The sequence below is a fragment of the Akebia trifoliata genome, chromosome 11 (genome assembly GCF_017979445.1).
Source record: "Akebia trifoliata isolate Shusen 1 chromosome 11, ASM1797944v1, whole genome shotgun sequence".
Taxonomy (NCBI): Eukaryota; Viridiplantae; Streptophyta; class Magnoliopsida; order Ranunculales; family Lardizabalaceae; genus Akebia; species Akebia trifoliata.
In genome coordinates, this window is record NC_141385.1 from 47327559 (window position 1) to 47349085 (window position 21527).

Sequence of the window (21527 nt, forward strand, 5' to 3'; positions counted from 1 at the left end):
AGTTGGCTCAATGTTAATTTTAGACTGATAAGTAGTTAATGCTTGTAAGTCATGAGTTTGATACCTATGACGTGCGGGTGTTGCATGTCCCCCTGAGACTAGTCTTTAAACAAGACCATGGTCAAAGGATTGGGCAAAGCCTAGATACGAGCCTGATCCCCTATCTACTGGGATACCAAATTGTCTTCAAAATTTCTTGTTCAGTACTATCAAGAGATCAAATCAACTAGAAAGCTTATCCATTCCGATTGTACAATTTTGGATTTGGATAAGGGAATTGGGTTTTATAAATACCTGATCCGATAAGGACGCATTTTAGTAAGATCAACATTGATATTGGATCAATCATGTCCCAATTGGCTTTGGTTGACATAAAGATGTGACATGATATGTAAATATATGAATTAGTATCATGTGCAGGCCTTGCAAGTTCCATGGGAGTAGTTCTTGGACGAGGTCATAGTCTATGAATTGGGCAAAGTTCAAATACATTCTGACCCGATCCATTTGTTATTGAATCAGATTTAGAACTTGATATTAAGCTCTATAAAAGCCTTGTATGACAAGGATCCAATCCAATAAGAAAGATCAATTAGTTGAGTTCTGATTCGATCCTTATCCCGATAGATTTCAATCCTAATATTGAGATAAGTTAAACCGAAAGTGAAAAAAGATCCAATCAAATAAGATCGGATCGGTTCAGATCCGATTCAATCCCCAATGGTATAGGTTCGGTTAATTGTGTAGCGGTTATTCGGGTACCCGTTTTCACCTGCCAAAGCCTGTCGTGTACCTCACTACTGAGTACAGAACCTCACTTTCCCTCCACGACTGCACAGTGCACCGCCATCTCTCTCTCTCTCTTCAGCCATGGAAGAATTTTCTCTCGAAGATCCATCTCAGTTACTCGAAGCAGCTTCAGATTTCGCAAACTATGCTGGTAACGAGTCGTTTGACCTTCATTTTTGTCTCTTTAGCTTCAAATTTAGTTCTTCTAACTCTGCATAAATGGAATAATTTGATCCTATTTTTTTTTTTTTTCTAATTTCAATTTCAACTACAGGATTTCAGAACGATGATTCGGCTAAGAATTTCCTTGATCGATTTCCACTTCCAGTAATAATCAGGTATTTTATGGTTACTAGAAACTCCAGAGTTGGTTAATATTTGGGTATTAGGGATTATTTAAATATTATACGTATTTCAATCGATTGGGAAACATTAAATATTAGGGAACAGAGATAATCCATTTTGCTAATTATAGTCATTTTGAAGTGTGATTAAAACCCATATCTTGTGATGGATTTTGTATAATAGATGAATTTTCAGATGAAACAGGTTACTTGAAAATTAGGGTTCAAAGGTTCCATTATAACAGCATAGTAGCGTTTCATTATAATGTTGAGACTTGAGCTCGACAATTCATGTTGCATGGATAGATATTACAAAAAATGTGTTTCAAAGAACAAGAATATGAAATCATTTTTGAATTTTGAGTTCAAAATTTTGAACTTAAAATTTTAAAATTTAAACCACAACTCTAATGCCGATATCACCGTGTTTATTTTCAGTTAAAAAAAAAAGAAATAGTGCCATTATATAAGATGCAAAACCTTTACTTCTGAAAATTCTATGCAAAAGCCACTATATTGAGAATAACTCTATTATAAATTGTAAGTTGGTGTTATGCAAGAAACAATATACTATGAGATGGGCATTACTGTTTACTGTTTTAATGTTGCTATGAATTTTTATTTTTTTTAAACAAACCATGGTTGAAAATTCTCTTATTTTTAAAGACCTTTTGGTTGTCATTTACCTTCCTTTGATGGGGTCCACTCACTTGATTATTAGAGTGATGAATGGTCATTTTGGTTCTTTCATGGCAAGTGGGTTCAGATGGTATGGAGTTTTTCCTCTCACTATTTAGGTGTTTGTGGGTCCTTGAAAACATGGTACATTGTTTTACATCTTGGTCAGAGCAAAAAGGGAATTTATGGAATCTTGACACCAAAAATCTTCAGAGGTGTGCAAAGCTATTGGTTTCCGTCTTTTGGAATGGTCAATTTTTAAGGTATCGGGACATAGGATTTTACAGAAACTTGGGAGGGGTTTATTCATGTTGGAATGCTGATTAATTAAGGATTGAGGTTGATTTTATTGTATTTGGGTAGTGTTAATCTTAGTTTATTGTTGGGAGATCTCTTTCCTCTGTACTTAGGGTTTTATTAAAGCAATTCCTGTGTCATCATAAACAAAAAGGACAGTAGTGGTGGGTGGGTCAGGTTTCAATGTTTATTTAGTTTGCCTAACTTGCAAATGAGGCATTTAAAAAAAAAAACGATTCCTAATTAGCTATATAAAATAAAGACTTTCTGGTGAAAAAGTATAGTTATGAAATAGATTTTTTTGGACAAAGTGTCAGACAAACAAACTTTTTCTGTGATGAATTTTTTTTTTTTTTTTCAAATGCAAAATGGCAATCCAAAGAGGCCTTTAAATTTGAACTCTATTGTTTTGGGTTAATTTTCTTGTTCAATTGTTTTAGAAACTTAAACATGGCCTTTGTGTTTTGACTTGATTGTTTGTACTTGCAGTGCTTTACAAAGCAAACTGGACATTCCTGGCTTAGAAAGTACTCTGGTTGCTTGTCTGGAAAGGATTTTTGTAACAAAATATGGAAGCTCTTTGATCCCACAATATATGGTATGGGTTATATATGTATGTGCGTGCGTGGATGCATGTCCACTGTCGCTTGTTGTTGCTCACACAAGCATTCACTTGTTTAAGACTCATTGCAAATCAGCCATACAAGATAAAATCATTTCATAGCTCAATGAGGAATAGCTTCTGACCCATAGGCATTTATTTGTTGATCAGCGATGTTCAAACAGAGTTTGTATTTCATAAATTAAAATCTAATTGAAGATTGAAAATTATCTTTTACAAGCTTGGATTAAATCTTATATTCTTTCACCTATGTGGTTGCTGTTTTTTTTTTTTTTTTTCAAATGATTTGTTGTAAATAGTGATTGGTGGATGCAAATATGTTATATCAATTTAACCTTAGCTTCTTTCCATGTTAATTAGATTTTGTGAATCTAAATAAGAACTGCATGGCTTGTCTCCATCTGTCATTTGGTCCGCTCTTGTTCCTTCTAAGGTGTCTTTCTTTTTATGGCTTGTCTCTTTGGGTGGAATCCTCACCTTGAATAATTTGATCTGTCAGGGGTGGATTTCCCCAAATTTTTTGCTATCTTTGTTCGAGGGACGGGAAGTTTGTCAACCACATTCTTATTCATTGTTTTTTCTCCCGTGTTATTTGGATGTTCTTCTTATCTCGTTTCCAAGTGGATTGGGTTCTTCCTTTATCTTTTTTTGTGCTTTTAGAGGGTTGGAGTTTCAATATCTTCTCTTCTAGAAAGAGGCATCTTTGGGCTATCCTTCCTTTTGCTTTTGTTTGGGATTTTTGGAGAGAGCGCAACAACAGGGTGTTCCATAGTAAGGAGAACTCGTCTCACACAGTGATTTTAGAGATTTTAGGGTTTCTTTTCTTTTGGCCAAAGATGAGTAAAGACTTTGAGGGAGTGTGCTTCAAAGATTTTGTATTTAATTGGGAAACCATTTGTTACTCATAGCACCCCGCCAGGCGTGTATTTTTTCCTTTCTTTCTTTCTTTTCTTGTTGTTTTTTCTTGTCTTGTTGTTTGGGGGCTATCTCAGCCTCCTCCATTAATAAAAATTATATTTATCAAAAAAAGAAAAAGAAAAAAGAACTGCATGGCTTGTCAATCTCAGAACCAAATAATTATGCATATTTTTTATGAACACACTTAAGGTTAATTTCTATATTTAGGATATTTTTTCTTGAGTGTGGATTGTTAAACAACATGGTTACGTTTGTGGTAAGCTTCATCTTTGTTGTCTCTTCAGCCCTTTGTACAAGTTGGTATGCAAGCAGATTCTCAAAGTGTCAGATGCTTAGCTTGTAAAACGGTACGTGCAAATGTACAAGCAAAGTAAAAGTTATCTTACAGTATCTATCAACTGTTCCTCTAACCTTTCTTCCTATGGAAAGCCTGTGGACTCTCTTGTGCATAGTTCCTTTTGATAGATGTAGAAACATGTTTTTTTTTTTTTGAACAGTAAGAACATGTAATTTTTGCTAAATAATTTTGCTTTTACATTTTCTTAGGACCAAGAATGTTCATGTTTAGTTTTTCTGCTAGGGTTCAGGGATTTCTGGGGAATGAATTTGTTTCGTGCCTTCTCATAAAAACCATTCTATGCATTTTTTATTTTATATATTTTTTTTGTTGCTACTGTTTTACTTTCTCTAGACCTTTTTTTCTAAAACTTTTGTAGTATGTTGTGATTGAGTAGTGATGCAATGAATGGATCATCAGAACTAAGTCACAATCCCTCCCTTTAAGCCCCCACACGACCGGAATGTCTCCATCTTTACCTCCCTGTCCCATCCATCAACCCATGCAGGGTCCTATGAGTTTGTCCCTGACATTCAAATGGCTAGACAAGAAGTTTAGGTGGATGCCAGGTTTCCCCTACGCTTAGTTCCTTATGATAGCCAAGTCCTTATCCATCACACCCTCACTAGAACAATTTTTTTTATATATGTATGAATAAGAGGGCTGCTTTTAGCACACCACTTTTACTTTTAACATTCCAATCCATTAGTAAACCACCGTTTACTCTCAAAAGGACTGGTGTGTTGTAAGTAAAAGTTGGCATGGCAATAGAATTTCTCTTGGATAAACTACTAATATATTCAACTAATTAGAAGACAGGCAACTGTATGTGAGCTAATAGGACCGTGCTAATATGCTCAAATTCATCAAAGTAAAATGATGTACTTGAAAACCTAAGTTATTTGTAGTAATGAATAAGCGTAATCTCATGGATTGATTTCCCTACAGTTGGCACTATTCAATATAATAAAATAGTTTCTATATCTAAGCTTGTCGAATTCATTATTAGGAGTATCTGGTAATTGCTTGCAGCCACTAATGTGCCTTCTTTTTGAGTATACTAAAAGGGTTAACTTTATTAAAGGCTTGTAATAAACTAAGTTTTCAGGTACTTGATGCTAACCTTGTAATAATTTTGCACAGGTTTCTTGTCTTCTGGAGCGTGTTGATGAAAATGCTGACACTACTGCACAGCTTGTCACTGAATATGATATTTATCCTCTTTTGCTTGATTGCCTCGTTAATGGGTACACAACAAATTTAACCACCCCCCCCCCCCCCCCCCCCCCTTTCAATCAATATTATGCTTGGTTTCTTTGTACCTGCTCCTACCTCCCTCTCTTGATTGATACATTCATTCTAATAAGTAGGTTACTTAGAGTATAGAAGAAGAGACATAGCAGAAACAAAGAAAGCGTGATAGATCTGAAGTAAATAAGAAAGTAAACCCCCCAGCTATTTGAGAAGGAAAAACTCCAATCATCAACAGTGATCTTAAGATGACTTCCTTAAGTAGAATATACCTAATTTTCAAGTACTTGGTTGATGGATGAATCAAGGTTTAACCAAACCAAATTGACATGAAAATGGACAATGAAGTTCCAAATTCAGCATGGCCTGATTTTAGTAAGAAAACCTGACTAAGCTGGCCTTAAGAGTTGTTTATAACACCTTTTACTTTTAATAAATTAATATCTCAATCCAATCTGCTATAAATTTCACCCTTTTAGTCTGTAAATCCTTGGCCCTATTCAATTATGATGTCTCTTTATCTGAAAACAAAGCAATCAAGTTTCCCTTTCATGGATCTACTTGTTTAAAAGATCTTTGTGGGTAAGGAATTTTCTGATGGCTTGATGAGTTGATGAAGGGCATCCTTACATGTGTTTCTTCTCTAGGGCAACCAGTGAATCTTTCAATCACCATCTTCTTTGACTGTTTACCACTTTGGTGTGGGAAGAGTTTTCTCCATTTTTGGTTGCCATTGGGTTATGCCAAGGTCTTGGGCAAACATTATGGAGAGTCCTGCCTCTTGTTCTATGCTGGAACTTTTGGAAAGAAGAAAATTACATAAATTTTGAATACAAGTGTCCTTCCTTGGAGTTGGTGGTCCACGAGACAAAAGCTTCACTTTCTCGCATGGTCATTCTTAAGGACTTTGAGGAATATCTAATCAAGGCATGTATGTTAGTTTGCATGGTTTTAGTCAAGGAATGATTCAAATTTTGTATAGGATGAGTGAGTTCTTATTGATCTTTTACATAGTTTGTATTGTTGATTTTTGTCTCTTCTTAAGTCCTCATAGTAAATTTTCTTTTTCAATTTCAATCAAAAGAAAAAGGACTTTGCTAATGCGAGAAGGAACTATGTTGAGGAGTTGTATTGAGTACTCCACAGAAGTTTATATGACTCACGTCAACTGGTCCGATGAAAAACCTTAACAGTTCCATCTTCTGATTTGAGGAAGGCTCAAACTATTAATAGACAGAAAATACAACTTCAGAACATGAATTTTGTTGAATTATTTTTCATAGTCGTGGATGATGCCGTGAATATACACACAATTACCTATCGGGGAAAAGAAATCACCGAGTTCAGCAACGTGAAGGAAAGCCAAAGAAAACGTCAACAGAGAGACAGCATAATGGTAGAATTGTCTACCAAATAGAACTTAATATTAAAATATCTATCTTATACAGCTCCCAACAATTCTTAAAATCAATTCAAACTGTCCCCTTATGTCCTTCCCAGCTCTTTCTATACTTGACTAAGCGAGATGTTTGGTCAGTGGGGAAAGATTTGGGGAACAGTGGTAGATTCTTTATTGTGCCATACTGGAGTGGTTGGAAGGAGTGTATTAGTTGGTTTTTTAAGACTAAATCTTTGCTAGTTGTATGCAGGGTTATTCAATAACTTTTGATAGATTGGGTTTCTATTTGATGGAGCTCTAGATATTAAGCTGAAGAGGTTTGTCTGTAATTGGGGCATTCTCATTTTGGAGATACTAGTAAAATGCACGTGCCTTGCACATGAATACATAACAAATATGAAAAAAAAAAAAAATTAATATTATATTATTTAATTTAAATGTGATAGTTAACTTGACAATTGTCTTTTTTTTTTCTTTTTCTTTTTTTCTTCTTTATCGTGAATGATTAGTTGAAAACAAAAAAAACAAAAAAAATTCAAACTATTCAAATCAAGAAAAAAAAGGTGGATTGTCAAACTTAGAAAAAATAGAATTCCAGTTAGAGTGTTCTCGAATAATAATATTAAAAAAAAAAACTTTAATTTTGACAATTTGAATGAATAATTTTACATGGAAGAGAATTAAAGTTTAAGTAAAATTATAAAATATTTTTCAAAGTTTCAATAAGTACAACTCTTTTCATGATTGAAATTTTTTATTAAGAAAAGTTTAGGATTTGAGTGAAGGAAACTCTCATGAGAAACTATTTATAGTATTAAATTATATTGATATATAGTGATATAAATCTCAAGTTAAGTGATCAATGAGAGTCATGTTAGTAAAAACATCATAAATAATAATGAAAAATTTAATTTGATATAACTCCGGTGAGTCATCTTAATGAAAATTTCATTTTTTATTAAATTAAGATCGCATGAAATATTATTTTTTAGAGAGATGTACCGGGTGACCTATCTATGTTACTTTTTTTTAAACAAAAACTCCTTACTATAACCCTCTAGATTTCAATGTAAACTCAGATTAAAATATATATATTTTGGAGTTTGATCCATGATTTTAGGAGAGAGAATTGATGTTGAGAGGTGAAAGGATATAATAGATAGTTGATTTAAAGAAATGGGTGTATTATAGGTATTTAATCTTTTAAAAATGACGTGAGCCCACTTCAAGTTTTGTTGAGTAACAAACTTGCTAAAGTAAGGTTCCCTTGGAGTTGTAAAATATCCAAGGGAGGCTTGTAATAAAAAGGCAACTGCCAAATAAATTTCTCTAGATTTTATTAATGATGTAGAGTCTAGATTGTATGCACCCTACCACGCTTCAATATGTGCCACTTAAACCATAATACAATGACATTTTAAAAAGGAGATATATCTTGAATGGTGGCTTACGTGGCATGTGCTGAGGCATGGGGGGAGAATTTCAATCCTCCACTGTGGGTGCATACGATTTGGACTCAATGATGTATTATATATTATATAGAATAAGTCTAGTCTTACTTAGGAAGATTTGCAGTCTTACTTGTTGATCTCACCTTGTGGCATCCAAAAACATGATCCGATGTCACAGGGATACAAAGGACAAAATTCTATGAACTTTGGAAAAAAAAAAAAAAAAAACTTAAAAAGATTTTCATTGTTACATTTAAATTTTGGAGTTCTTTGGGAGTTCAATAACTGTCCATTTTCAAAACCTTGAATCAAGCCCAAAACAATTATTTTCTTGAATCAAGCCCAAAAAGGTGATACCTTATGCATTAATACCTTGAATGGTGGCTTATGTGGCAGTGCTGAGGTGTGGGAGGAGGATTTCAATTATTATTTTTGTTTCTTGAATTATTATTATTATTTTTAGATATGAGTTTTTCCATTAAATACCATAGTTATGAGATGTTGGACTGCCAATTTGGTAATCTATTTAAGTTCAACAACCCCCTTAGTGAGATTTGAAATCTTACTAAACAAGGAAAGTGTTTCTCTATTATATCTTAGGGAGATTTACTTGGCAAACCTAACTGTTGCATTTTTATTGCAAAAACTCCCTTGGAGTTCTAACAACTCCAAGGGAACCTTACTTTATGGAGTTTGTTACTCAACAAACCTTACTAGATCTAGTTTGTTACCTAACAAACCTTGGAGTGGGGATCCACGTCATAAAATTCAAATTGATGTGGCTAATTTGTTACTCAACAAACCCGGATCCTAATTGCATCAATTTGTGGCATCCAACAACAAGATCTGATGCAACAGGGTTATAGAGGACAAAATTCTAAGTACTTTGATTTTTTTTTTTTTTTTAAATAGTTAAATTTCACTGTTGACTTTTAGTTTTAAACTTGGGATTTCGGTAGCCATCCATTTTCAACACCTTGGATCAAACTGAAAAATGCTTTTTTTTTTTTTTTTTTTTTTTGAGTCTGAGTTTGTCCATGAAATCTTAAAGGATGTGGAGCCCACCAACCCTTAGTAAAGATTTCAAATCTTACCAAGTTAGTTATGCTAACCTTTTGTAATATATAATAAAATTGCAACAGATAGGTCTGCCCGGTTAATCTCTCTTATATATTGCACGGGTTAAATTAAAAAAAAATGATTTTTTTATTTTATTTTATTATTCTTTAATGATTGATGTAAGAAAATTGCTTTTGCTTTTTAAGAGGGTAGAGGATTGGCTCACTTTTATCTTCCTGGTTTTTTCTCCTTTGCAACTTTTATTTCTTTCGGAATTCTTTTCCTTTTTGTGTAATGTCCCCCAATGTTGATAAAATTCTCTTTTTATCCATTGATCAAATAGAAAGATAGTGGTCCTAATAATATACTACAAGTTGAAATAAGACCATTTCACTTCACCTTGTATTTCTATGCATTTGGACCTGAAAGACTGCCCCAGGAATGGCTCAACAGATGTAGGCGGGGCTTAGGCTGGATCAAGATCAGGCTCTCACAGCACTACCTGGCCCCACAAGTGGATCACTTAAATCTAATTACAAGCCCCCTTCCCATGGCTCAAGTAGTGTTGTGCTAGCCCTGTCCAAAGTAAACCCAACCCAAAACCCATGTGCTGTTGGTTGGATTTACAGTGGGGCACTTGCCCCCACAAGAATTTTTAAAATTTATTAAGATTTATATGCTATTGCGACTGATAACAACAGAAAAGAAAATCCACCACTATTGCCCCTACAAGAATTTTTAAAATTTGTTAGGGCCTTAGTTGCTCCCACGTAGACAAAATCCTGGCTCCACCCCCGTGTGCTGGCCTGCCCTGTCCGATTGGCTACTCCTTTCTTGCAGTGTGCTTGTAAGAAGCAGCCTAACGAGCAACTCACTACTATGATTTTCAAGATTTATGAACATTATTATTTTATTTTTCATCTGTCATTCTATTAGCGTCTTTTAAGCAAGAGTCATCCCACACACATTTTTATTTATTTTCCAGGAATGAACAGGTTGCAACAGTGTCAACTGATGCCATTAAGAGTTTGGCTAGATTTCCTAAGGGCATGGTAAGGACTCTCTATTATGCCTATTATCCTGTCTGTGGTCAATCTGATAAAATTAGAATATTTTCTAGTAAAAGTAATGAGTTTTTGTTGTTGTTGTGCCAAATGTACTTAGGATATCATATTTCCAGCTAATGGTGATGAAGATACCCAACTGAGAAATTTACTAGACCATTGTTCATCCCTGGTATGATAGTTGGTACTTTGTAATGCTTTTACGAGATTCTATTAGTAATGCTCAGCAGAATTTCAGTCTGGATGGTGATCCTTGCACTTATTTTAGTATTTTCTTATTAGTTGTTTTTATTATTGTTTCTAATTTCATTTGAAGTATATATTCATTCTCGTTTTTTACCGAGCTTCAGAAATGTAACTTGTATTACTAATTTTTATTATAATAAGGGTTCTAAAATTGTAGCATTACACTGATTCAGTTATGTTATCACGTATAATTCTTTTTATTTATTTTTTATTTTTTTTCTGGACCTACATTCTCCCTGAACACACAGGCACAGACGCTTACATATATGTTGGAGTAGTGAGAGCAAACGGAGAGGAGACAAATGAATTCCCATTTACAATTGGTTTACATGAGTGATCCACTTTGAGTCCGTATTTTCTTTTTTGTTTTAGTTGTAGATGAAGTAATTGCTCAAATCCATAATCACATAATTTGGTATGTGTTATTTGCAGATGGTGTAGTATTAATTGATGAGACTAGAGTGAGAATCAAACCAAAACTAAAATTATGGAAAGGCTAGAGAGGTGTTGGAGTCCACGGGCTTTAGAATAAGCAGAATCAAGACCTAGTATGTGGAGTATAACTTCTGTACCGAGACTATGAAAAGGAATTCCCAGTAAAAATTAATGGTCTAGAAATACCTCAAAATAACTATTTTCATTATCTTGGATCTACTATACCTAAGGATGGAGAGATTGAGGAAAATGGGTTTCCTTTAGAATCAGAGATGGGTAAGGTAAAGGTGTGTTTCTGGTGTGCTATGTGACTGATGCATACCATCAAATTAAAAGGAAAAAAATTATACGACTAATTATGCTGTGTGGAGTTGAATGTTGGCCAGTTAAGAAGCATCATTTTAATAGATTGAGTGTAGTGGAGATGGGAATTTTGAGATGGATGAGTAGAAATACAAAGAAAGATACTTAAAAATGAACGGATTTGGAGGAAAAAAATGTTGTTGTTCTAATAAGCGATAAACTAAGAGAAAGCTGATTAAGATGGTTTGGGCATATTCAATGAAGACCGATTACATCCCCAATTCATATGTGATTTTCGAGTAATCTGGTCGTGATCTTTTTTTCTTGCGCATTGTCTCTCTGGTTATATTTTAAGTCATCATTTTTTGTTTTGCTTTTTTCACAATCTACTATAAAGTTCTTTTTCTGTATTTTGATAGCTGGAGAACCCTCCTAAGAATCAAACTTCTAAGTTCTGTTGCATAAAAAATAGAGGCTTCATCTGACTCAGATTATCTCTTAACTCAGATCACACTCCCACCTTATGCTTGTGGTAACATATTTCAGGGACGGATCCGTGTTTTTGCTTTGATAGTAAAACTGTTCTCCGTTTCTAGTGCGTTGGCATCAAGAATTTGCGACTCAAATCTCCTTAATTTATTGGTGGAAGAAGTCAGCCGCACAAATGATATGCTTATGACTTTAAGTGTTTTGGAGCTGTTGTATGAGGTAGCAAGTTAAATTTTTTTACATTTCTTTGCTCCATTTTTCCTCCATGTTATATCATCTATAAACTCATTTGTAATTGGTTTGATTTTTTTTTTCTTTTCCAATTGTTGAATTGTTGGTGCTGTTATGTGCAACTTATGGATTTGGGCCATAGGTGTTGCTTGGTGTGAACTGTTAATTTTGGAACTAGTGCAATCAGGGGTGCAACTGGGGTAGGTTGGGCTTAGATTGAAGGTCAAAATTCAAACCCAAAATCAGCTCCAAAGCACCCAATCCAAGCCCAACCGAACCTGAGGTCATGCCTGGCTTAGCCCAATCCCTGAGCCAGACTTTGGTTGTATTGGGTTGCAGGTTAAAAAATGGATGTGTCACACCTTATTATCAACATCATTTGTAGACTTCTAGTCTTTACTACCTTTAATCCTCCCCCACCAGCTCACAAAATTTTTATCCTATATATATATATATATATATATATATATATATATATATAGCTAAAATGGTCAATTTGAAAATTTTCAAGTGATAAAAAAAACTTAGGCGAGACTTATGATAGGGGAAGAAGTAGAAAAAAAAAAAAAAAAAGGTTTAAAACATAGTCTATAAGACCGTAACATGTTATGCATAAGGATGAAGAGATTAAAGAAATAACAAAAGAAATGGCTCTGGAAAGAATTGACTGAAGAAATAGAATTCGTTTGGCCGACCCCAAATTTTTGGGATAAGGCTTCGATGATGAGCTAGTCACCACAATCATATTTGTTCCTTTCCCATCTCCACAGTTGCCACTCCGCCAGTGGCCAATACCTGATGCCCTAAATACTGACCAAACGTTCACCTCAGATCATTTTGTTTTCTTCACCAAATCACTTACATAGGCTCCGTTTCACAGAAAAAATCCGGAGTCCTTCCTACACAAATATCCCCACTATAAAATAGTTCATGTGGGTAGCAGTTAAAACCCTAGAGACTTTCTGTTCTCTAGAAGCTGATAGTTTCTTATGATTTAAGAAAGCTCCAACCTTTACATCTAAGCCCCAATTTGACCTTGGTAAATTTGATCATTTCCATATTGGATTAATATTAGGTTTTGCTCATTATCACTGATCTAGTGGTGTTTTTGGCAATTCACTCTTTTCAAACAACCACAATTTCCAACACAACCCTTCTCTTCAACTGCTGTTGTTTCCCTTCTTCATCATTGCCACATCTACTATCCACTAGAGTCCATCATGCATTCATACCTCTACAATGCCATCTTTAAACAATTACCACTGTTGTCCCTCATTGCTATAGCTGAATTGGTCACAAGAGATAGGAAAAGATGAAGGAGGGTCTTGTTCTTGGGATGTTAGTGTTCTCCTCCATGTTTCTCTAGATCTTTTTCTTTATTACTAAAATTTTCTGATTTGCCTGTCAAAGAAAAAATTTAGCTGTAGTATTATACTGCTGTATGACTGCCTTCTAACTCTTATTGTTTCTAATTACTCTTCTGCTCATCACTTTTTGTTCTTTGGAGCTAATTTGCTACCAAACTCAAGTTTCTAATTTTTTTTTTCCTTGAATGAACATTTTCAATGGATGAAGTTAACAGAAATCCCACATGGTACGAAGTTCCTCCCAATAACCACTTTTCTTCAACTACTTACTTCAATGATCAGGTATTCATCAACAGCATGATGTTAATATTTTGTCGACTTCTGCCATTTTTTTTTCACTTTTTAATCATCAAGTAATTCCTCTAATAATTTCTCTTTGTAGCAATACATCTGTGGAGACCATATTACGATCAAGAGCAATTATGATAAGTGGAAGGCTTCTTTCTTCAGAGGGTATTTTCAAAGCTGTTGACAAATCTAGTAAGAGCTATTTCAGCATTTGAAACAAAATAAGCATATTTTACTCATCCTCTCTGTTTGTATGCTGATAATTGACAACGATGCCTGTTAAATTTACATTTTTTTTCTTCTGTGAATTGCATGCATGGAAGATCTTTTCTGAATTCATTTCAGGAAAAAATACGTTTATGTTGTTTTTGTTTATGCTGAAGAAGTATGACCACTTTCCAGTTTTGCTTCTTTTTTTAATGTTCTGATAAAAGGAATAATGCACCTCACAGTAGCCAAGCGAACTGCCAGTTGTTTCAGTTGTCTTTGTTTGGTTAGAATTTGATTGTGAAACTCTGCAGGTCATAAATATTGCACAACAGTTGTTTCAGTTGTCGTTGCTTGGTTAGAATTTGATTATGAAATTCTACATGATATACATATTGAATGGGCAATCCTTTCACCTGTGCAGAGTAAATCAAATTTCTTTTTAACAGTCTGCGTACTTGTCCGGAAAAAAAAAGGAACAAAAGAAGTGAGGAAAAACGCTTCTTTAATCCGGATGTAATTCAGTGGCATCTTTTCTGGTTTAGTGTCCAGGATGAATCTCTTCGATATAAACAGGAACTTGGATCTTGATACCCAGTTCCCCTTTCAGAAATTGAAACTTTGCCTGAAGTTGTTTAAAATTTAAGACTGTATTGTAATAAATGGGTATGAAGCACAGTAAAAGTTGTAAAGCCAACACTTGCTGCTACTTCTATGTAAGGTAAATCTTGTCTGTCTAATATAAATCTGGTGCCCAACAGGTTGGCTTCTTCTTTTATTTTTTCATAAGCCAATAATTGGTCAGCCCTTGCTGTTTCTACTACCTTTCAATTGTTTGCAGTTTTCTTACTGACTTATTTTTCTATTTTATGTTGATTGCTAAAAGAGAAATATCTACAGGGACGTTGAAACTTATTCTTTTGGTTTGTGTAAGATGCACTTTGTGCATAAGTGTACCTGGGCTTCAATATGATTGGTAGTGTGTTTGGAGCACTAGCCATCCCTTTGGAACAACTCTTTTTTTTTTCATGTGTGGAAGGAGCAAAATTTTAGATGATTAGACAGATTATTACCTGTGTCATACATAGAATGGATAGAAGTTTAAGATTCTATATCCTTCGTGAACATAATGTGACATTTTCTTTAGAAGGTGAAGAAACAATGTTTAATTGTAGTTCTCGATTCTGATTTTTAGGTGTTACAACTCTTCTTTCATCCTTCAATGGAAGATTGGAGTCATTGAAAGATCAAGATACAGATGAATGTGAGAGTACACTTGAAGCATTGGGTCAAATTGGATCTTGTAAGTACGCCTATGTAGCCTAAGAAGATTTTCAGTGGTAAATTGAAGCCTTTTTAATTTTATTTTTGAAATAATATGAATTCTTAATTCGAACCTTTCACTTCCGATGGAAATTTTTATAACTTTTGCACACTCTACAGAATTTGAATTATGAATTTTTCCAAATTGAAATCACCTGGTGGCATTCATCTGACAGAGTCAATATAAGTATGATAACCAAGTTCTGTGACAAAGATCTTCATAATTAATTCTCTATAGCAGAGAGTTTAATGTAGTTCCTTCATGCTTATAAATCATGTGATCTTGCTCTCCCTCTGGTTTGGCCTTAGAGTTACTGTAGTATGTTTATTTCAACTGTACAAAACTTGAACTGAAATGTTAAATCATTGATCTGCAATCTACTCTACCATGTAGTTTCATAAATTGCCATTCTTTCATCGAATGCATTTATTATGGGACTCGATATGTTGCAACTAAGCTGCTATAATGTTAAATATCTCAATGGCTCAAGATAGAGTTGAATGTTGAAATAAGATTCTGTTGTGGACCCCAATATTTGGGATAAGATGTAGAAGATGATGTTAAATATCTCAATTTAACATCACAACCAGGGTCCACAGTTGGTTGTCTTTCCTTAACTGTAAGTGCGATTTGATCAGCAGAGACAGATAGAATTAGCTCTAATATCATGAAAACATTGATAGAGAATCTCTCAAATATGAGAGCGCTATATTGATATTTTATGTGAGAACATATTGTTTCAGTAACCTATGCATATTATATGACAAAAAGATTGTTTGAACCCTACATAAGTGCCATTATGAAGATACCCTTGTGTATTTATTTCTCTACCAGCTTTACCGTCTTCGTTAGTGGTATCATTGTTACTTGCTGGCTTCTGATCCAAGTTTCATTTTTCACCTTCGCATTTCATTACTGAACTCACCTTTAGAAGGAATGCGTGAGCATTAACAAATTGAGCACTTCATTTTTTTTTACTTGAAGAACCAGCCCAATATTGGATCAAATCTGTATTGTTTCTATACTTCTCTACTTGCGGATTGCCCACACAACTTATTTTATTTCAGTTATTTAATGATTATGTCCATGCCTTATTTGCTTTGGCTGCTTTCAAAATCCCTGTACTAGGCATCTTTGAATTCATTTATCATGTTGATAATACTTCTAGCAATTGAAGGAGCTACATTGCTACTCTCAAATTCTGCACCTTTGGCACGACACGTTGTTGATGCAGCTTTTGATCGGCAAGGACGAGGTAAACAGCTGGTGAGCAGGATTTATCCTATTTCGTTCAAGTTAATGTTTTTCTCATATATTTCTTGATTAGTTTCATCCTCACATTTTTTTTATTATCCTACGGTGCTTCAACATTTCTGATTGACCCTGAAATGTAACACGGTGTTGTAGTACATCATCTAGGCCTTGTCCCAACTCCCAACCACTGTTTTCAAAGGTACAGTGTAAGCCTTGATGTTTGGGTGAGGTACTGAAAAAAATGCCCTGGGGCATTTAGAAAAGGCATTTTTCCCTCAAAGGCGCATGCCTTATTCAAGAAAACGTTTTAAAATGCATACTTCTTGGGTCAGACACATGCCTTTTTGGTGCCTTTTGACTAAGGCATACCCCTTATGGGGATGTGTGGATCCCCTTCATTCTTACTTTCCCTTTTTGCAAGTCATTATCTTGTAATTATAAAGTTGTTCTTATTAAAACACTTGATTTTCATAAAGATCCTGAACTATATACCACATTTTTTTCCCTTTTGGCCCTAATCTCTAGAAGCCTTAATCTTACTACTAAAAAAATTTGTGTTCACGAGGCTTATGCATTATACTTGTCTGGTTAGTGAAGCGCACCTTGCCTCATGCCTTATCATTTAAAAAACTGCTGCCAACTATTTGGGGTTTGTTGCATGAATATTGTTCCAACATTCTGTTCTAGCCAGGGCCATATTCACCTCTAAAACAGGTTTTGTACTTAAAAATTATTTTGGGTAATCTCTTCTTGGAATCCACCCAAGCAGAGCAAACCAATATTGCAAAAAATTAATATCTTTTTAGTATGTCCTTTGTGCAAGCTTTGATGTCATTGTTCAAGCAGTATGATGATGTGTCCTTTGCATTGATGGTTCCTGTCCACTTAATTTGATATGGACAATAATATCAGAAAGATGCTTTTCACCAATATTTCTCTATGTTTGTGGCATTTTTCTTCTTGTAATGGTTCGAAAGGGTTGAAAATTTTAGACTCAGCCCTTCATGCCTCTTATATCTGTCCCCTGTCAACAATTTGGTCTGAGCATCAGCGATATCTCATGGCTACTGAATTGAAATAAAAGGAAATATGGTCATTTTGATTGTCAACGGAGAATATTCTTTCATTTTGTGGAGTTTTAAAGATGCAACTTTAAAATTTTCACTACTCACAAGTGACCCAAAAAAGGGAAAGCAAATAGGGGAGGATAAACTAAATTGTAAGGATTGTAATAGAATAAGTAATACAAGTACCCTCTCTTTTCCGAAGATTACTTTACACACTGGCCCCAAAATGGGATAAGTTCCTATCTGTAGCATAATACATTTCTCAAAAAGTGGGATACATGATGTGGTCGAAATATTTGACTTTAAAGTTCTCGAAATATTAATTTTTTTTGCCCAACTAGGTTGTAAGTTATTCTGTTGTACCAATATCTTAGCAAGTTTTCGTTATAGCTTATTTTACTGATTTTATTACGAGTTGTCAGTGTGATATTGGTAAGTTCATAATTCCATCCTACATTATCTTATTCCTTCTAAACGCCCCCCCCCAAACTGTTTACCATACAGGCTGCACTACATGCCCTGGGAAACATCTCGGGAGAAAACCGTCCAGATGACAGCAAAATGCTTAATGATAATGCAGAAGAATGCCTTCGAAGCTTAATCTATGGAGCAGGAGCCAAAAGTTCAAAGCTGACGCCATCAGTTAGTACTTCTTGTGTTTGGTCTAACCCAATAGTTAGTCTCTTTCAATTGATTCCTGCATGTCACACAAGCACTTGTTCTGCGGGTGAATAGGCAAATACCCCACTAAGGATCATACTAGTCATTTATGCTTTATGTATCTTCATTTTGTTTCTTCGGGCCTTCATGCGTGTGGGGTTTGGGTGTGTGTGAGTGGGTACATTCATGTGCAGCCCTGTGTGTATATTCATGATCCAATATATTTTGTTAGTGGCATAGTACTCATATGTATTTGGGTCCTGTCTGTTCTTTACATGTTACCAGTTGGTCAGGAGTGTTATATGATCATAGTTGTTAATGCATTTGACAGGGTCTATTTCTGTCAGTTCTGCAGCAAGAGTCTGAGATTCGTTTGGCGGTAAGAACCAATTATCATAGCCTACAATTTGTGGATGCTGTTTACTTTGTTCCCCTTTAGCTGATTTTGTTTCTTCGAGGTCCATATCCTAGCTTTGGTTTGCACGACAATTCCTCATAATTTATTATCATTTTCTAGAAAAATGAAATTCAATTACTTAATTATAAACTTTGCCTTCATCAGTTACTAGAGAAATGGACAAAGAAAAGATTTGAGTTAGAGTTGATCAACAAGTGGTGAATTCTTTCCATTAGTCGAACTAAGCTAAAATTTCTCTATGCTCTCCTCCAATAAAACTGAAGTGGTGGGAGTTTGACCAGCCAAGGCAGCTGGGCTCTCAGTTCATCTCAAAGTTCTACTTTATAGATTAGAGTGTGATTGCTTTCTAGTCACTTTCTAATCAGAAAAATCTTAATTGATAATATATGTTTGAATCTTTTCAGGCATATAGATTGATAACCGGACTGGTGGCTCGGCCATGGTGCTTGATAGAGATTTGCTCAAAGCAGGAAATAACAGGCATGGTGACCGATGCACGTATTGAATCCACAAAAAATGGTTTGCTTCTCAACTATAGGTTTTCCATCATCTTCAATTATTATTATTATTATTTTTGGCTTTTATATTTTATTAAAAAAATGCATTCATGATTATGAGATTTGCATGAAAGGACAATACAGGGTTTGGCACGTCATCTTTACAAATAAATAAAAAAAGAACATTTAATTATTATAAAATACTTGTATAGAAATCCATTTTTGAAAATATATTATTAATTATAAAGGTGGATTTTGAAATGTTGTTACTTGGTGATCCCAGCATCGTGATTGATGAGAATGGAAGTATAGAATCAAACCTGCAGAATGACAGTCCTTTTTAAATAAAAAATACAATGTTTTCTACAAAAATGATTTTTTGGTCTAAAAAAGTATTTTTATGAAATAAATATTTTTTGAAAGTAGTTTGGCAAAAAAAAAAAAAAAACTAATGGAATGAGGATGAGATGTTTCGATGACTTTTTTTTTTTTGTTCTGCTCAAGCATGGTTCTGTGTCTACTAGTGATTATCATGAAAATATTTCGAAATTTAATACCATGCTTGTGAAACAAGAAAATAAAAATTAATAAACCAGGGTTTCTGTTTATTCTCTTCTGATCCAATGTATTGACAATTTTTCAGGTATGGAAGCGAGATATAATTGCTGCAAAGCGATCCACAAAGCATTATCAGATTCAAATAAGCTTGTCAGTGATCCTTCTCTTGCTGGAATAGCTTCGAAGGTACAATGCATGTCATTGATATAATCAAAGCCATAATAGTCTTATTTTAGTTCCTTTCTGCCTAGCTGAGACATCTAAAGGACTATTTTCCTTAATCTTCAGTTACATGAAGCCGTGAAAAGGGGTCCTTATCTTGCTAGAGATCGCATTGAAGCTCAGCCTGTTGTCGTGACAGCTGACAGATCTTAGATTATTGCCGAGATCTAAAAGTTACACTAGGTGATCTTCCTTCGTTAAATCTTTTGGGCTATGTTCTACCATACATTTCTACCCCTTATGTGTCAGAATCTTGTTTTCTTTTTATCAAAACCATCAGCAAACTGAACATTGTCCGTCCAGTTTAGAGGAGGAAGGACTGAGAGTCGGGTTGTATGTTTAGGTGAACGTTAGACCGTTGCCATTGACTGAAAACAGTTGCTGAATTTACATGGATTCGACAGTTTCCATAAACTATATTTATACCTGTGGGGAGATCCAGAGCAGTGCTTACTTTGTAAGTTTCATGATACTCAAGCTTTAAAACACTGTCATCTCATTTAACAAATATTCAGCTTGAGATTTATGTTAGTCCTGTGTTTCATTCCAGAATTTAACTTGTCAAATTGGTTATGAAACCCAGTAAAATCATACTTTATAAAATCACTTGAATTCCCTTTTTGTAAGGGCAGAGTCAGAGGCAGCATTTTGCCCACGTGGGGGTAATAGTGGCGGATCTATTTTACCACCCTATTATCTATATTGTAATAGCTCATTAAATCCAATGGACTTTGAAAATTATTGTGGGGGCAAGTGGCCCCCCATTGACCCTTATATAAATCTGTCTTTGGCGTTAGGGTATTTATAGGTTTGGCACACCTTGACCGTCTATATGTTAAAGTGGGAAAAAAAAACTTGGTTAACAATCAACTTGTTTGGGGTAATACAACAAGGAAGCGGTCTTGAGTTCAAACCCACTCGATGGCCACCCACAGCTGTTGATAGATTAATTTGCAACTCTTCTTGGTTGTTTTACGATAGAATCTGGATCATCTCACATGGGTTATGGTTAAGACTGTTGGATCTTGTGACGTGGGTTTAATCCAGATCCAAATCTGGGTTTAGACACTTACAAAGTTTGACATTCGTCCTTACTGGTATGACCCTAGTTAGTAATTTGGAATACGGCGAAAATTCGATTTGTGGAAAATTCTGAGTTCTATTCGATTTTGGGTTTTAAAAATCCATTTTAAAATTTGGTAAAAAATTTGATAAACAGAAAATACACAGCATAGGCTTTGTGTATCATCAGTCTCATTTCAAAAATTCATAATATGATAAAGTGTTGTTATTGGTGACGGTGATAGTGGTGGTGAAGCTGATATAGTGGTGATGGTAATAATGATGGTGGTGATAATAAGGGCATTGCGGTTATTGTACCATTGGTTTATAAAAGAAGACCAAAGTCGAGGGACAAATCATTGATTTGAAAAAGTAAGGTGAAAGTTCAAATAAATTTTGAGGGGTATGTATGTTATTGTTTTTTTTTAAGATGAAAATGACATTTGTCACTTAAAAAAGAGGATTTCTCCAAAATTTTGATGAATGATTGCTTCAAAGTCGAACTTGTATTACATGTTACCGCTTACAAATTTACACTTCTACCACATATACGAAGTTACAACAGCATTTTTTTCTCGATTGAGTTTTATAAAAAAATTGTAAGAGAGAAAATTAGTATTGAAAAAAAAAAAAAAACAATGTGTTTTATACTCTTTTAACTTAAAAATATTTGAATTATTCAAAATAATT

At 34.5% G+C, this 21527-nt stretch overlaps 1 protein-coding gene across 3 annotated transcripts; it reads left to right on the plus strand.

The window, feature by feature from the left end:
* The first annotated feature begins 789 nt into the window (after positions 1-789).
* On the plus strand, positions 790-20236 carry LOC147392204 (ARM repeat superfamily protein). Of its 3 annotated transcripts, none has more exons than XM_086457553.1 (17): positions 790-940; positions 1064-1127; positions 2598-2706; positions 3933-3995; positions 5129-5232; positions 10131-10197; positions 10310-10381; positions 11740-11901; positions 13489-13562; positions 13663-13760; positions 14971-15078; positions 16268-16365; positions 17925-18095; positions 18412-18459; positions 18903-19017; positions 19639-19739; positions 19842-20236. In XM_086457553.1, exons 1-17 carry the CDS (start codon positions 871-873, stop codon positions 19926-19928), a joined length of 1611 nt encoding a protein of 536 aa, XP_086313679.1. In that variant the 5' UTR covers positions 790-870; the 3' UTR covers positions 19929-20236. The 3 variants fall into 3 exon arrangements, with proteins under 3 accessions (XP_086313679.1, XP_086313680.1, XP_086313681.1); XM_086457554.1 differs by having other exon boundaries at positions 17925-18062; XM_086457555.1 differs by lacking the exon at positions 18412-18459 and having other exon boundaries at positions 17925-18062.
* The last annotated feature ends 1291 nt before the right edge of the window (positions 20237-21527 follow it).

What these genes read in the sequence shown, in the direction of transcription:
- LOC147392204 (XM_086457553.1), top strand. Translation starts at nt 871, where the DNA reads ATGGAAGAATTTTCTCTCGAAGATCCATCTCAGTTACTCGAAGCAGCT. An exon ending in CCACTTCCAGTAATAATCAG is followed by an intron (nt 1,128 to 2,597) that starts GTATTTTATGGT and finishes TTGTACTTGCAG; the next exon opens with TGCTTTACAAAGCAAACTGG. An exon ending in AGTCTGAGATTCGTTTGGCG is followed by an intron (nt 18,460 to 18,902) that starts GTAAGAACCAAT and finishes GAATCTTTTCAG; the next exon opens with GCATATAGATTGATAACCGG.